The following is a 15,847-nucleotide window of genomic DNA, read 5'->3' as shown; positions in this document are numbered from 1 at the left end:
TTGCTGTTACTATGTACCTACAGTGTTGATTTAATGCAGAAGCACAAGTTTTACGTTGTGGGGTGAAGTCTTTATGTGCTACTGGAGAGCAATAATGGTGGCAGGTGGTTTTTAAATCTCTCTGTCAGCCACATCTGCATCTAATCTTGCTGCAACACAGAAGACTTACAGCAACTGGTACAAGTGAAACAGATGCAGCTCAACTGTTAAAACTAATGAGATGTCGGGTTCACATGAAGTTGAGGCAATCAGATTTGCTTTGAGTTAAAGCTGTCCGTCAAAGCCAAAGGTGGGAAAAGAAAAGGATGAAAACTTTTCTATTGTTGCTTTGATGCACATAGTCAGCCTCCTGAAGCCCATTTACAAAGACTGTGAACCACTGAAATATGGATATATAAATGTGACTGACTCTGACTTACTTTTGAAGTTGAACTTTTGAAGTTTTAAATAGTCCTTTTGAGTTATGGAGAACGATCTTTGCTCTGGGTTCTGATGACTTTTTTTGTTGTTGTTGTCGGTTAAAGTCAGCAGCTTTATTTTGAACATAAAACAAACATAAGACAAAATGACACAGGCTATGCAGAAACTACAAACTCACTAACAGTGAGAACGTGTTGGCTAAGGAGGAACCCCTTAAACGCACAAGGCAGACAGCATGAAGGGAACACGACAAAGATAGACACGAGGAGACACCTGGGAATAAGATAAGAGATAAGATAAGATAGAACTTTATTAATCCCTCGGGTGGGTTCCTCTGGGAAATTCGATTTCCAAAAAAGCACAGCACCGACAGAAGTTACAGAGTTACAGAATGTTATATATATATATATATATATACACACACACACACACACACACACACACACACACACATATATATAAATACAGAGACAATATAAATAAAATATACGAAGGGGATAAATAGAATAAATAGGAATAAAAAATAAAAATAAAAATAAAAATAAAAATAGAATAGACGAGGAGTGAGGGAATATCAAAATAAAACAGGTATAACTCTGGCTGTTTTATTTCTGGTTTCCTGCCTCATCATGGACTTCATGGATTTCAGCTAAAAAAAAAAAAAAGTTACTCTGAAGGTTGCAGTTGTTACATTTTTCAGAGTAAGTTAGTAAGGGTTCTTAAAATATGTGTGCTGGTCAAAGGGTTTTTCTGATATCCACTCCTTAGGATGTGCCACTTTATGACTAAAGGTAATCGGACTGAATGCAGGCTGCTGCTGGACACAGAAGGGTGACATCATTTCCATTTGTCACTGGGGATCTGACGATCAAAATTAGCTAATAATCTTGAGTGAGTTAAATCATGTCTTTCATTGTGCACGGTTTCAGTGTGAGCTTTATTTGTTCTCTGTGAGACTTTGTACTTGTTTGTGTTCATTACTGATAACATTTCAACAATTATTAGTGTGCTGTGACCTTTTTGGCCATCTTTAGAAACTGACTCATCGTGTCATTTTTTTCCAATGAAATGTTTTCCTGTGAGAAGTTTGATTTTTAGCTGTGAACTGAAACAGAGAAAAGAATATGAACAGACTCACATGTGCTTGGAGTTATCCTGCATCACTGTAACAGTTTGAAGTTTAAGCTTCATGATACTGTGGAAATACACTATGTTTGCAGTTACTATGTGCCTCCAGTGTTGACTTAATGCTGAAGCATAAAAGTTGTTTTGCTATGGGATGTAGTGTTTATCTACCAAGTGTGACTGGAATACAATAATTATGGTTACAGGGTGCAGCTGAGTTGTAACTGGAAAATACTAACTGGGAGGTTCCTGCAGTCAGCTATGACTGAGCTCATGATCAGATCTTAAAGTATTTTGTCTCATCTTCATCTCAGCAAGTCATCAGCCAGGTCTAACGTGACTTACAGCTGCTGTCAGGACCAGATGTGACTCAAATGTGGTGGTCAGAGGGCCCGGTGGCGCCAGTGTCCAGCAGCCTCGCCTCTGTCAGTGCGCCCCAGGGCAACTGTGGCTACAATGTAGCTTGCCATCGCCAGTGTGTGAATGTGTGTGTGAATGGGTGAATGACTGAATGTAGTGTGAAGCGCTTTGGGGTCCTTAGGGACTAGAAAAGCGCTATACAAATGCAGGCCATTTACCATTTAAATGTTACGTTCATCACATCAGACGGCTCACATGAGTTATTGTTGACAAAGGGAAAAAGCTGGAAAAAAGAAGGAAGATACATTTCCTCATGTTGCTCTGACACACACACACACTCAGGCTTTTTAAATAGCTCACTTAAGGCTTTTAACCACTAAAATGTGGATATTTGAATGTGGCTGACTCTGACCCCCCTCCACATTTGGAGTCTGAAACAGTCTTTTAAAGTTAGAGGCAACAATGTTGTGTTACTTCTAGGTTCAACTCCATTTAATCCAGAGTTTTATTTTATTTTTTGTGACTTTTCTTCTTTTTAGCACATGCAGGTAACATCAGCAGCTTTATTTTGATCACAAAAAAGATTTCCCATCTGCTTCAGAGAGCCAAACTACGGAAAACGAATAGAGCAGATACAAACTGATACTTAAATCTGAACATTTTCAGCTGACGCTTTGGAAATTACATGTTCCCAAAATCCTAAAAGTACTGTTGCTTTTAGAAGAAGACCTGGTGGATAGTTTGTCTTTTCTCCGAGGAAAAAGAATTCCTCTTAAAACTTTCGAGAAGGTGGAACTGAAACTCAAAATACATGTTTCCATTTGTTGTTAAATGAGGTGGAAATATTTATCAGCTTTCACTGGACGTGAAGTCTGTTTTATGAATTTTATTTTGCATCAGATGGATGAGAACCATGTCAGAAATGTTGGAATAGACTATGTGCACGTTAGCATATGCTACTTCCGGTGCGGAAACTCCTGTGGGGAGCTTTGTTTCCGGTGTCCTATTCGCGGCTGGTTTACGGTCCAAAACAAGTTAAGCAAGTGAATGAATCAAGCGGCGATTTACATTTCTATAGATGTTTTGGGCATTTACCCAATATATCTGTAAATGATGTTCATCGACTTGTGATAAATTTCCCCGCGCCTTAGGGCAAAAGAGAAAAGGGATTCAAATGTTATATTTCTCAGCTGTCCCTCGTTTATCGCGGGTGTTATGTTCTAAAAATAACCGGCGATAGGTGAAATCAAGTAGCCAATTTTATTTTTTGACGGTGCAAAACGTTACGTTGACATCGTGGACATACAGTACTGCACTTCAGAGTCACACTGCTAGCGATCGATGCAGCGATTCTGTACAGGAGAGACGTCACAGAAGAGATCGTCTGCAGCGATCAGGATGCAGGACACAATGTGACATAAAAAAAAGCATGCAAACTTGCACTAAAAAATCTGCGAAACAGCGAGGTGAAAGGTGAACCGCGTTATAGCGAGGGACTGCTGTAATTTTGAAGGTAAGTCACAACATACCCTTCATACATACTAATGTATAGAAACATTTACCAGCAATCATTCATTTTTTGTGTGGCTTTTTTCACGGTTTGTTAACATGCTGTGTAGGTGTGTACTTGACTAGCTGATCTCGACATAACGGGGGAAACATCTGGTTTGACTATTCTTCACCTGTAGTTTGAATGCTGAACATTTGCCTGTTTAAATCATAATAACTGTCACTATACAGAGATGTGCTTCTGAATGTGGACGATGTGTCTTCTGCTGTAATGATGCAGTTCTGCTTGTGTTGAGTGATGTAAACAACTGATCGATCTAAACTCTTTAAACTCAAAATTGATCATTAGATTTTTTTTTATGACACAACAGTGGTGAGTGTTCCCACCTTCTGCTCTTTGTAACTTAACGCGAGCTTTCTGTTTTTGAGTTTTGGACATGATTGTGGAGGATATCTTTGCAGTAGCGATTGACCGCAACGTAAAGCTACCGGAAATGTACAACCCCACATCCGGTCTCAAACCAGGAAGTTAGCATTTTCTCGTGCACAGGGTCAATAAGCCAACATCTTAATGTGGCAGCATGAGGGCAGAAAACAGGTGAAGTTGATGTTGACAATGCAACATGGGGAGGAAGTTACACCCCAGGAGAGATTACAACAGCCAGTGCAAAGGTTGCAACAGTTAGAAAAAGGCACACAGGCTCGTTAGCAGAGGTGAGGTAGGTCAGTTTAATTAAAACAGCGTTTATTAGACAAAATAACTGAATGTAGAGTGCAGAACAGAAACTTCTTCGGTAGCAGGGCCAGCAATACAGAAACGTGAATCATGACACCTTGTTAGCCAACATCAATTAAAGGAACAAGGTTCGCTGCAATGATACTGCCCTAGTTGAAATAGCAGCTCAGTAAAATATTTTAAAAAAATGGGGGAGATCGGCCACTACAGGAAGGAGTGCCCAGGGGGCCACCAGTTACTCACCCGTGTAGCCTCTCTGCAACTCAAACGGTGCATTAAACCTATTTACCAGTGTGTACACTCACATGCATCAGAGGGAATTCCACCTCACGTGCCTAGACTCCACAACAAGCTGCTGTGCCTCCACTAAAGTAAAATGAAATACTCCAAACTGCTGAGTAAATGACAAATAAAAGAACAAACACACACACTCGAAACAATCCCACATGCACAAAGCAACAAGACAGCAGCAGCGTGTAGGCCACCCTTTAACAGTTACACGAATCCGATCCGCAATACTAAAAAAACCCTCTAATATTCTCCACCTTGAACAGGAATGAGTGCAAATTGCCACGACAGGAATAAGCCACAGCTGTTCCTTATAACCAGCCTCGGATTACCAACTAACGGGGTGATAAATGTTCACGTTGCGCTCACAGACACCATGCATGAACCAAACATCTGCCAAATCTGACCCACTCCATAAAGATCAGCCTGAGGATAAAACTGATCAGCTCCTTTTAAGCCTTTAGTGTTGAAGTTTGTCTCAGTGTAGTTTTCACCTGCTCTTGCCTGGAGCTGAATTCAGGTGCTTTGTTGGTTTCTATAGAACTGAATCAGCATGTTTCCAGTGAGACCTTGTTAGATTATAATATTATTTTATGCCATGTTATACCCCTAATTAAAGATTGTGAATTATTATGTAGTTTTAGTTTGCATTATTCTCCTGAGTTAGAAGAAGCTGATAACTATTGCATTAGTTAAACTGATTTGCATTACATTAAACTGCTGACTTGTTGTGAATGAATGATATTGTTTTATGATGCATTATACTGCTGAGTTATAAGAAATACTGTTCGCAGAAGGTTATTGTCTTATTTGTCTGATTAGAAGAGAACAGAATATGCTGGAGTTTTCTGCCCCATCTCAGCAGGAGCAGATAAACAGGGAGCCAAGGTCGTAGCTTAGGCACTGTGTGAGAGAAAGCATGTGAATGTTTAGGCTTTTTATGATAAGGTGGAGGCACCAGAGGCTATAAAAGTTTGAGCAATGCTCCACCATTTTGAGATCTGAGACTGTCTGCATCAGTGTCCATCTCCCACGTGTGTGATCATTAAAAATCATCGTTTGACTCAACCCGACCGGACCAGTGTTGTTATTGTGGTTTTTCTCTTGTCTCCATCCCCAATATTTTGAACTCGTAACAACCTATATGATTACCCGCAGCAAAAACTGATCACATTCACATGATGATAGTGCGATGATAGAGCCTGATCATTCAAACTTATGCTGCCATTGAACTGCAAACATTTCACCCCCCGGGATACCAACCGATCTCAAAGGACTTAAAAAGAAACAAAAAACTAGTCACATGACAATATTATCCAAAGGTTTAACTCTGTTTTATTTGTGGTTGTCTGTTTAATAAAAAAAAACGTTGTTGACTTTCAGTAACAGAAAGCCCCTCTCCATGCAGAAAAATAACAACTACAGTCTTAAAATAGCAGTTAAACTGAAAATCTTTCACTTACGCAGACTACCTGCAGCTCACTTCCCCTCAGCTAAACCACAGTCAGGTACAGGAAAAAAAATAACTCGTTTCCATTGACCTGAAGCATGATCACCACAAGCAAAGTTTCAAATATCCACAAGTTTCTTTGATTCCTTAATTCTGAGATTGTCACAGGTTTTTGCCAGTGAAGGCATCACACAAGTACTGATGATCCTCCATGATTATAGTTGTTTTAAAAAATTATTTTCAGTGCTTTGTTGCAATCAAAGTGAAAAAGGAGAAAAAAAAAGTTTCCCTTTGATGATAACCACAACAGTGGCATCCTGTCATAGAGGAAAAAGAGGAGGAGGGTTTGAACTGATGTAACTGTGAGTGTCAAAGTGTTGATCTGAAATCCTCCGAGAGTTAGGATGAAGCAAACATCTCTGCTGTGGCTGCTCTGTAAGTACAATGATTACATATCTGAAAAAACTAGAGACCCTCTATTTCTTCTAGTTTCTTGTTAGGTCTTTCTATGTCACAAACATCCAGTCTGGGTTTTTCAGAGGGGGAGACACTCTAACCCTAAAGAAGAAGGAAGACGGTCGACAAGAAATCTGAATATTTGATTAGAAATGCATGCAGGGCAGAAAAAATTATTTCTAGATTCACTTGTAACTCTCACACAGATATGTGACATGAAATGGGGATGCACAAGATCTTTAAGGACTTTTTTTTAAAAGAAACTGGTGAATAAAAACTTTGGACTCAGTATCCTGCGAATAGTTCATTCATTCATTTGTGTATCAATTTGGTGTTATAGATGGAGATTACAATAGTAACAGTACCATATTTTAATACAGATTGTGGTGGAGCCGAAACAGAAAAGTGCAAAAAAATAGAAATACTTAGACTAGCATGGGTGCAATCATGTTTCAGGCCCTAATGTCCAGTAGACATGCTCCAGTGTAAGCGATAAAAGAGAAAACTGCTTCCAATCTTTGTCTGTCTTATCAGTGCATAATTCAACCAAACCAATCATGCATGCATTTCCCAAATTCATTGTTTAGCATTTTCTCTGCTGTTTTGTTAAATCTTAAACTTTGTACTGATCTGAGTGTCATTTCTCTTTAGTTCTGATCTCACTGCTGAGCTGCACAACAAACCAAGGTCAGTAACCTTCTTCTGTCACAGTTTAAACCTGAAATGAACTGTAAGTCCTCTGGTTCTGGATCCATGCCTTCATGTAAAATTATATAATTATTACATCAATTTAACCCTGGAGCTGCTGAAGGTTTAATCAAAAAATATAAAGTGCAGAGTTCCAGCTTTATTAAAAAATGCAATAACTTTTAATAAACTTAAAGCCATTTTTATAAATAGTTGTGCATCATTAGGTTTTTTTAAATTTCTTTCATATGGCTCATCGATATCCTTATGTGGGGCGATCGTGGCTCAAAAGTTGAGAGTTCGCCTTGTAACTGGAAGGTTGCCGGTTCGAGCCCCGGCTCGGACAGTCTCTGTCCTTGGGCAAGACATTTCACCTACCGCCTACTGGTGTTGGCCAGAAGGGCCGATGGCGCGATATGGCAGCCTCGCTTCTGTCAGTCTGCCCCAGGGCAGCTGCGTCTACAACTGTAGCTGCCTCCACCAGTGTGTGAATGGCTGGATGACTGGGTGTGTAAAGCTCTTTGGGGTCCCTAGGTGGGACTAGTAAAAGCGCTATACAAATACAGGCCATTTACCATTTCTCCCACAGGACTATCAGCTTAGTGATGATGACAAACTGACAGGACTTAGACCAGAAGACCAGATCAGGGTTTTGGCTAGTTATTACGGTTATTAGGGTGGAAATAGGAGTCTGTAGTTTACACCAACCAGTTTACCACCATTTTTCCAATCGCTGGCTGAACTCGATGGGCTTGTAGTCAGGATCACCATTTCTGCCCTAGGCAAAAATCAAAACCTTCCCCTGGCAGTTTTTCCTCATAGCTCTTAAAAGTGACTAAATCATAAAAATACATTCTCTTCACAGCTCGTCTGACTGTGAGTCCCAGCAGCTCTCAGTTCTTTAAAGGAGACTTTATGTTGCTGAGCTGTGAGGAGGACGACAGCTCTGCTGGATGGACTGTAAAGAGAAACACAAGCAGAAAACAAATGACAGAGTGCGGTTCTGGGTGGGGAATATTGACTAATTCTTCCTGTAGTATCAGCTACAGCACCACGTGGGACAGTGGAGTTTACTGGTGTGAGTCCAGAGAGGGTCCCATCAGTAACATGGTTAACCTGACAGTCACTGGTAAGCTGAGTGTGTGGAGTTAGTGTTGATGAAGCTGTGTGTAAATGGATGAAATGCTGTAGTTTGTCTCTGTGTTGAGGTGGATCAGTGATCCTGCAGAGTCCTGTCCTCCCTGTGATGGAGGGAGATGACGTCACTCTGCTCTGTAAAACAAAGACCACTCCCTCCAACCTCCCAGCTGCTTTCTATAAAGATGGCTCCCTCATCAGGAAGCAGCCTACAGGTCACATGACCATCCAGCATGTTTCCAGGTCTGATGAAGGCCTCTACAAGTGTGACATCAGCGGTCATGGAGAGTCTCCATCCAGCTGGATCACTGTCACAGGTGAGGAGCTTCACTCTGATTTCGCCTTATATTTTTATTTCCATCCACATGTTCACCTGAGCAGTTGGAATTCTCTCTGCAGGTCAAGCTACAGCCACGCCCACCAACTCTCAAATCCTGTCCACCTCCTCAGCTCCTCCCCTTATCTCCACCTCTCTCCGGGTTGCATTCCTGCAGCTCTTTTATCCGGTGATGTTCTGCCTGTACTTCATCTCCACTCTCCTCATGGTGTCTTCATACAGAAGCAGAGGCACAGGTAACATTCTGATGCTAACCCTCCCCAATTACCTATTAAGCGTCTTTCTTTTTGACTCCATTACAAAAAAAATTATGATTGCTTCATCTGACAGTAAATAATCTCATCTTCATGACAGCAGCACAACAAACCCTTGATGAGCAGAGACTGGCTAAGGGTTGACAGCCATGACAGTTCCTGTTCCATCAGTCAGACAGCTGTTATTAGTTCGCTGTGACTGAACAATGCATGAAGTCACTGCTTTAATATAAAGCTGAAGTAATCCAAAAAATGCTTTCTATTTTACATTTGCCAACTGTGTGTGTGTTTCATTACTCTGCACTTTTGTACTGCTAACATTCATGGTTTCTCTTATTCAATAAAATGTAAATGCAGAATGGGACTTTAATTAAATATCATGTTTGGTTTGTTTGGAACAGCATTCTTTTTTCATATCACAGACAGTAAAGTTTAGAATTAATTCTTTAAAAAACAGAAACAGTCTAGTTGTGATCCTTAGTACAGACCATCTCTCGCCCGTATGAATCAGTTATTTTTTATTATTTCAGGCAATAAAAGATAACACCACAGCTGGACTGTGTTTGTGGATGACAGGTAATGGTGGGTGTTGTTGTTCGCGAGCAGGATCGTCTTTTTTTTAGCCTGTGGTTAATAAAAGCGAACACCTCGCATGTTCTTGAGTTTCCTGTTTCTGGTGAAAAAGAGTCAGCTGAAAGTGAAGCTGTGGGGGTTTCACACATGATAAAATCTAAAATGATTGAACAGGTACTTTTTTTTTTTTTAAGTTTGACTCCGTAACAAGAAAACATCCTTCACCTTTAATGAGAGTTCTCCTCAACTTACTTTTTGCTGTCTTAACTTTAGCATCAGTATTGACATTTGTAATAAAACTGTACTTTTATTTTGATAAACTCAACATTTGGGTTTTTTTTGTTTGTTTCTTTTGTTTTTTCACTGATTCTGACATTAACCAGCTGATAAAATCTCTGTAATCATCATGTCTGCATCAATGTTTGATTCTCTCACAGCAAAAAAATAAATAAAAACGCGGAAAAATGAAGAAAAATGCCGTAGCTGCGGAAACATTTATCTGCAGCACTAATTTTGCTGCTGCATTTGATCCATTTTATACAAAGGATGTTTTAACAGTCTGCAGTAGCTGTATGTGTATAGCATGTAATATCCAGCTGTAACTGTATGAAAAGCTTCTATTGAGCACAACTCCTAGATATATTTAGACAAATATTGTGTTCTGTTCCTTGAATGCTGTAAAGCATGGATTGATATAGAATGAGCCCAAGAAAGTGAAACCTGAGAGGAAATGCCTCAGAGCCCCGTCTGTTTACATTAAAGCGCTAGTGGAAGGCAGTTGCATGTGACACTGAAAATTAAACTTTATTGCACTCTGTTACCTGAAGGAGTGAAAACAAACATAATAATTGGGTTTTTACTTTCCCTTTCTTAAAATCAGGCTGTCCCTCATATATAAGATTAATGCTGAGAACATTTCCACACAGGCGACTGAGGACACCCACCTTGGAAATTCTAGTCAGTACAAAAAGGATTAATCAAGGGTAAAACACACATTTTGACTATTTTGAAAATATGAATTTGGTGCAGTAGATTTCAGAATGTGGTGTGTAAGTATTTAAGTAACCTTTAAGTAAGTAACATTTTCATTAAACCTGGTGTTGCGGCTCTTCCAACCTATGGCCGTGGCTAAACATGAGGACACAGATGACGCGCAACAATAAACGTATAAAATACACTTCTGTACCATTTGCTTCTTTATTTCCACATGCAACTGTCCAATATATAAATCAGCACATGGGATTAACTATTAAACAAATGCACAGACTGCACAAACAAATAACTGCAACTCACCAATAACTGCACGGATTACAATGCCAACTTACAATTTGGCCTATGGTATCAGTTAGTGCATAAATATACAAAAACCATCAAGTTACAGTCAAAATACATCAAAATCATTCAAGCTGCGCTCAAGCTGCGGTCAACAGAAAGTTTTGCCTCATGCTCACCCTACCTTTCTGCTCATCAACATCAGGTACTGTGAACAGGTGAGTGCAACCACATTTATCATCTACCACACCCACGAGACACGCCCCACACCCGTGCACCAATACAGTGAGTCCATTTAAACCAAGTCACTTAGTGAAAAAGGAACAACTCATATGGCGCCTACACCTGGGTTTGATGAAGAGAAACAACCCCACTCTAGTAAAGGTTGAAGAAGTAAAGCAACTTCTTTTACTCAAGAAAAAGTGAAGGCTCTGAAACGTACTCAAAGTAAAAAGTCGCTCCTTGAAGAAAAATTCTAAGCATTTGAATAGCAACTATGCGTTGTGCTATATTATTATATTATAAGATTAGTACATAAGGAAAAAATTTAAAAAAAAATACAAAAATTATTCAAATTTAAATTCTAACTCTAATGAATGGGAAAAGCTTCACTGTCACTGAGGTTTTGGCACAACTCTTTGATAGTGAAAGTAACATAGAGGAGAAAGTGTCAGAGAGAGAGGATTGTGTTGAGGAGGACCCTGATTTTAAGGAATTCTCATCTGACGAGAATGAGAGTGCTGACCCTCACGCTCTCACACACTCTCTGTGCGTCATGTGTACACTAGTGCAGACAAAAAACTTGATTGTTGGACAACTGTTCCATGTTCTGATTATTCAACTGATGTTCTCATTATTTTCTGTTTCACAAATGGTTGAATTTCATCCCAAATATGTACCATCGCCCTCAGAAAATAAAAAATATACCCCCCCCCCCCAAACAAACAAACAAACAAACAAAAAACAACAACAACACAATTAAGGTGGATTTCTGGTTCCTCACTGAATGGAGTCCAGTTGTTTCCTGAGGCTGATGAAGTCATTCCTCAAGTGTCAAAGTGAGTGTTGCTGAATGCCACTTGTAGTCAGGTTATCTATCTGTCCGCAGGTCATCCTTCTCTGCTCAGCAGGAGGAGACTTCATCTGGAAAAAGCTCTTAGAAATTTGAGAAAGCTCTGGATGCTCTGAATCCTGACTCTGTTTGTGTTTTTTGTAGATCACAAAACCAACAACAGCAGCAACAAGCACAATAAAAACACTCAGACTAACTATCAGTCCAACAGATCCATCCTCTGTGAGTCCTCCTGTCTGACCTGCAGGTGAGAAACAGGTGTGAGGTGTCAGCTGTCAGGTAGGTGATGAGTGAAGAACAGAACAGAATCCATTTCCTCTTCAAACTGCTGTCAGACATTATCTACTGCACTCTGATCACATCACTCAGACCAGCTGCTTTCTACAAAGTCTCATCAACAACATCTTTACAAACAAACATCAACAACCAGGAAGCAGCTTCACCTCTGATCACACACACACTCAACTCTACTCACTCACCTGGAGGATCAACATGAAGGTAGATGACGCTGATGGGGTCACCATCCAGATTAGATCTCTTCCTGCGATTTGTTCTTCCCTGGACGACACGACACTCGTATGTTCCAGTGTCGTTAATCATCACATCCTTCAGGATCAGAGAGACATCTCCGTCCTTCATCTGTCTGTCTTGTAGATCCACTCGATTCTTAAAAGATGGATGTTGGTTGTCCAAATCAAAGTTCTTGTCTCGGTAAAAGAGGACATATTCTGTCCCAAGCTCAGGTCTGCTCCACTCTAAAACTATCATGGGATCACTTTTGTTGATAGGAGTTTGACACGGCAGAATGACAGTCTGTCCCACTGTGATGGTTATTTTGACTGAAAGAGAAGAGCCGATATGCAGCAGAGAGTTAAAAAGGTCAACATTAAAAATCAAATCAAATCAAATCAAATCACTTTTATTGTCACATCACATGTGCAGGCACACTGGCACAGCACATGCGAGTGAAATTCTTGTGTGCGAGCCCCACAAGCAACAGAGATGTGCAAACACAACAACACAAACGAGCAAAATACAAGAATGGCCAACCTGAAACTAATAAATATATGTACAATATATAATAGTGTATGCATTTCTGGATGTGTATACTAAATGTTTTCCTACGTGTGTGTGTGTGTGTGTGTGTGTGTGTGTGTGTGTGTGTGTATACACATTTTTACAAATTAAATAGTAAAAATAATAATAATAATAATAATAATAACAATAATAATAATAATAATAATAATAATAATAATAAAATATATAAAATATACAGAGTTGAAAATGTGCAAAACAAGTGGCATTTATATACAGTGTGGAGTGCATAATGTTGAAGTTCCAGTAGTGAAGCTGAGGTGTCTATGACGTGTTCAGCAGTCTGATGGCCTGATGGAAAAAGCTGTCTCTCAGTCTGCTGGTACGGGACCGGATGCTGCAGAACCTCCTTCCTGAGGGAAGCAGTCTGAACAGTTTATGGCTGGGGTGACTGGAGTCCTTGATGATCCTCCCCGCTTTCCTCAGGCAGCGCTTCCTGTAGATGTCTTGGAGGGAGGGAAGCTCACCTCCAATTATCCGTTCAGAGCACCGCACTACTCGCTGGAGAGCTTTGCAGTTGTAGGCGGTGCTGTTGCCATACCAGGTGGTGATGCATCCAGTGAGGATGCTCTCAATGGTACAGCGATAGAAGGTCCTGAGGATGCGGGGGCTCATGCCGAATCTTTTCAGTCTCCTGAGAAAGAAGAGGCGCTGCTGTGCCTTCTTCACTGTTTTGTTTGTGTGTACTGACCACGTAAGATCCTCAGCCAGATGTACTCCAAGGAACCGGAAGCTGCTCACTCTCTCCACAGCAGCGCCGTTGATGGTGATGGGGGTGTGTACTTCTCTGCACCTCCGGAAGTCCACTATCAACTCCTTTGTCTTTGCGACGTTGAGGGTGAGATGGTTGTCTTGACACCAGTGGGTCAGGGCGCTGACCTCCTCCCTGTAAGCCGTCTCATCACCGTTGGTGATAAGACCCACCACTGTAGTGTCGTCCGCAAACTTCACAATGATGTTGGAGCTGTTAGTGGCTGTGCAGTCGTAGGTGTAGAGTGAGTACAGGAGAGGGCTAAGTACACACCCCTGTGGAGCACCAGTGTTCAGTGTGATGGGGGATGAGGTGATGCTGCCCAGTCTGACCACCTGGCGTCTGTCAGACAGGAAGCTAAGGATCCAGCTGCAGAGGGAGCTGCTCAGTCCTAGATCCTGCAGTTTCCTGTCCAGCTTCGAGGGAACGATGGTATTGAATGCTGAGCTGTAATCTACAAACAGCATTCTCACATACGTGTCTCTCTTCTCCAGGTGTGACAGGGCAGTGTGTAGTGTCAGGGCTATGGCATCATCAGTGGACCTGTTGTGGCGGTATGCAAACTGTAGAGGGTCCAGTGAGTCGGGTAGTGCAGAGCAGATGAAGTCCCTGACCAGCTTCTCGAAGCATTTGCTCACGATGGGGGTCAGGGCTACAGGTCGCCAGTCGTTCAATGAGGAGATGGTGGAGGATTTGGGTACAGGGACAATGGTGGCCATTTTGAAGCAGGCTGGGACTACAGACAGAGAGAGGGAAAGGTTGAAGATGTGTGTGAACACTCCAGCCAGCTGAGCCGCGCATGACCTGAGGACGCGGCCGGGAATCCCGTCCGGACCAGTAGCTTTGCGCGCGTTCACCTTCCTGAAGCACTTCCGCACATCCTCCTCAGACACAGTGTGCGCACTGACGTCATCCGCGGTGCGCACACTGTCCGGTCTCATGGTGTTCGCTGCGTCGAATCTAGCGTAGAATACGTTTAGATCCTCACACAGAGAGGCCGTGGTCTGCGGTGTGCAAATGTCTCATTTGCACAGAACCGTCATGATGAGCTACAAAAAGAGACTGTGAAAAAGCAGACACGGTACACTAGGCACTCAGTGCTGAAATTTCCAACCCGGTATAGCAGGAGTCTGGATTGTACTTCATAGTGATTTGTTGGATTTGAATAGATTAGCACCACCTGCTGGCAGTGAAACTTACACATGCTTATCCATTTAACGCCTAGAAGAAGCAAAGCATGACGTTCATGCAGTGGAACTACACGGGTGAGTAATTGGTGGCACTCCTCTCTGTAGGTTGCCTCCTCAAGTGGCCAGTCTCCACTATTTTGTTTAGTTATTTTTACCAAGCTGTGATTGTTCTAGGGTAGCACTGTGGTAGTGAGTCAGGTCATTTTAATCAACTGTTGTTCATAAAGTGTTTTAATTAACGGTCTTGCCGTCTCAACCCTGCTTTTAGTTCTTCCTTTTTTTTTTCTTTTTTTGCCTGTCCCGTTTGGCTCTTTTGCCATCAGAATTATTGTCTAAAGGCGAAGAAAGATGCCCAACGGATTTATTTTACCAAATAGACCATCCCAGCCTTGCCGTAATGGTCCATTTGATTCACCTTTTATTGTTTATTTTATTTTTTATTTTCACTTGCTAGATACGGGACAGACTTGAATGAGGAAAAGAAAAGGGAGAAAGGAAGAGGGAAAAAAAGTTAGTAGTTCTTCCTAATAAATTTTGATTTGTAACATCCATGTCTCACGTCTGCTGTTAATAACGAGTCTGTGGGTAGCTAGGGAACACTTGGGATCGGTTATCCCGCATTCACGCCACCACATTATGTTTGTAGTTTTACAGTGCCTTCATTAGGGAGACAAATAAACCCTGCAATGACAACTGAAAGTTTTTGCCTCTCCATTTGAGGAACTGCCTATCCACTAAACCAGGCATCTACATCAAGGTACGGGGAGGGCAGAATAGCCATATAATATAGGAAATTTTAAATAATCTTAACGTTTTTTTATTCCATGGTCTCCCTCAATTGGCTGATAGCCTTCAAGTTGTGCGATCCCGCTGGTGTTTCCTGGCATCTGTGCTACGGATACTCCATGATGGCGGATGGACTTTGCAAAATCAATTTTACAAAAACAGACTCGAGTCTGGACCTAACTCACTACCAGAAGAAGCAACACCTCAACGTTTAGCAGTTATTTATTACAGTGTACTTTAAGTATTAGAGGTTATTATTCAATTCAATTCAATTTTATTTATATAGCGCCAAATCACAACAAAAGTCGCCTCAAGGTGCTTCATAGATAAAGAGAAAAATCCAACAATC

General features: G+C 41.2%; 3 protein-coding genes across 6 annotated transcripts in view; 2 read left to right on the top strand and 1 right to left on the bottom strand.

Moving 5' to 3' along the window:
* LOC309694439 (matrix remodeling-associated protein 8-like) overlaps nucleotides 1–15,847 on the top strand; it is a 209,255-nt gene that overhangs the window by 37,468 nt on the left and 155,940 nt on the right. The window lies entirely within an intron of this gene.
* LOC309694922 (Fc receptor-like B) lies at nucleotides 6,288–9,073 on the top strand. 3 transcript variants are annotated; one of them, XM_082515189.1, is made up of 6 exons: nucleotides 6,288–6,323; nucleotides 6,996–7,031; nucleotides 7,897–8,160; nucleotides 8,240–8,485; nucleotides 8,568–8,741; nucleotides 8,860–9,073. In XM_082515189.1, the coding sequence occupies exons 1-6, from the start codon at nucleotides 6,293–6,295 to the stop codon at nucleotides 8,901–8,903; spliced, it is 795 nt and encodes a 264-aa protein (XP_082371315.1). In that variant the 5' UTR covers nucleotides 6,288–6,292; the 3' UTR covers nucleotides 8,904–9,073. The 3 variants fall into 3 exon arrangements, with proteins under 3 accessions (XP_082371315.1, XP_082371314.1, XP_082371313.1); XM_082515188.1 differs by having other exon boundaries at nucleotides 8,836–9,073; XM_082515187.1 differs by having other exon boundaries at nucleotides 8,568–9,073.
* Nucleotides 10,570–15,847, bottom strand: part of LOC309695203 (uncharacterized protein) — a 58,256-nt gene continuing 52,978 nt past the window's right edge. For both annotated transcript variants that reach the window (XM_082515701.1, XM_082515702.1), the window contains exons 3-4: nucleotides 12,156–12,515; nucleotides 10,570–11,917 (exon numbers count right to left, since the gene is read on the bottom strand). In XM_082515701.1, the coding sequence (XP_082371827.1) occupies nucleotides 11,658–11,917; nucleotides 12,156–12,515 (620 nt within the window). In that variant the 3' untranslated portion in view covers nucleotides 10,570–11,657. The remainder of the gene's footprint in view (nucleotides 11,918–12,155; nucleotides 12,516–15,847) is intronic.

This window comes from Aulonocara stuartgranti (genome assembly GCF_965226115.1).
Source record: "Aulonocara stuartgranti genome assembly, chromosome: 3".
NCBI classification, from domain to species: domain Eukaryota; kingdom Metazoa; phylum Chordata; class Actinopteri; order Cichliformes; family Cichlidae; genus Aulonocara; species Aulonocara stuartgranti.
The sequence above is the reverse complement of the archived record's forward strand: the minus strand, read 5'-3'. Positions and strand labels throughout refer to the sequence as shown.

Excerpts from the sequence above, each read along its gene's own strand:
- LOC309694922 (XM_082515187.1), top strand. The coding sequence starts at position 6,293 with ATGAAGCAAACATCTCTGCTGTGGCTGCTCT. Across the intron at positions 7,032-7,896 it reads GAGCTGCACAACAAACCAAG|CTCGTCTGACTGTGAGTCCC; the intron begins GTCAGTAACCTT and ends TTCTCTTCACAG. Across the intron at positions 8,161-8,239 it reads GGTTAACCTGACAGTCACTG|GTGGATCAGTGATCCTGCAG; the intron begins GTAAGCTGAGTG and ends CTCTGTGTTGAG.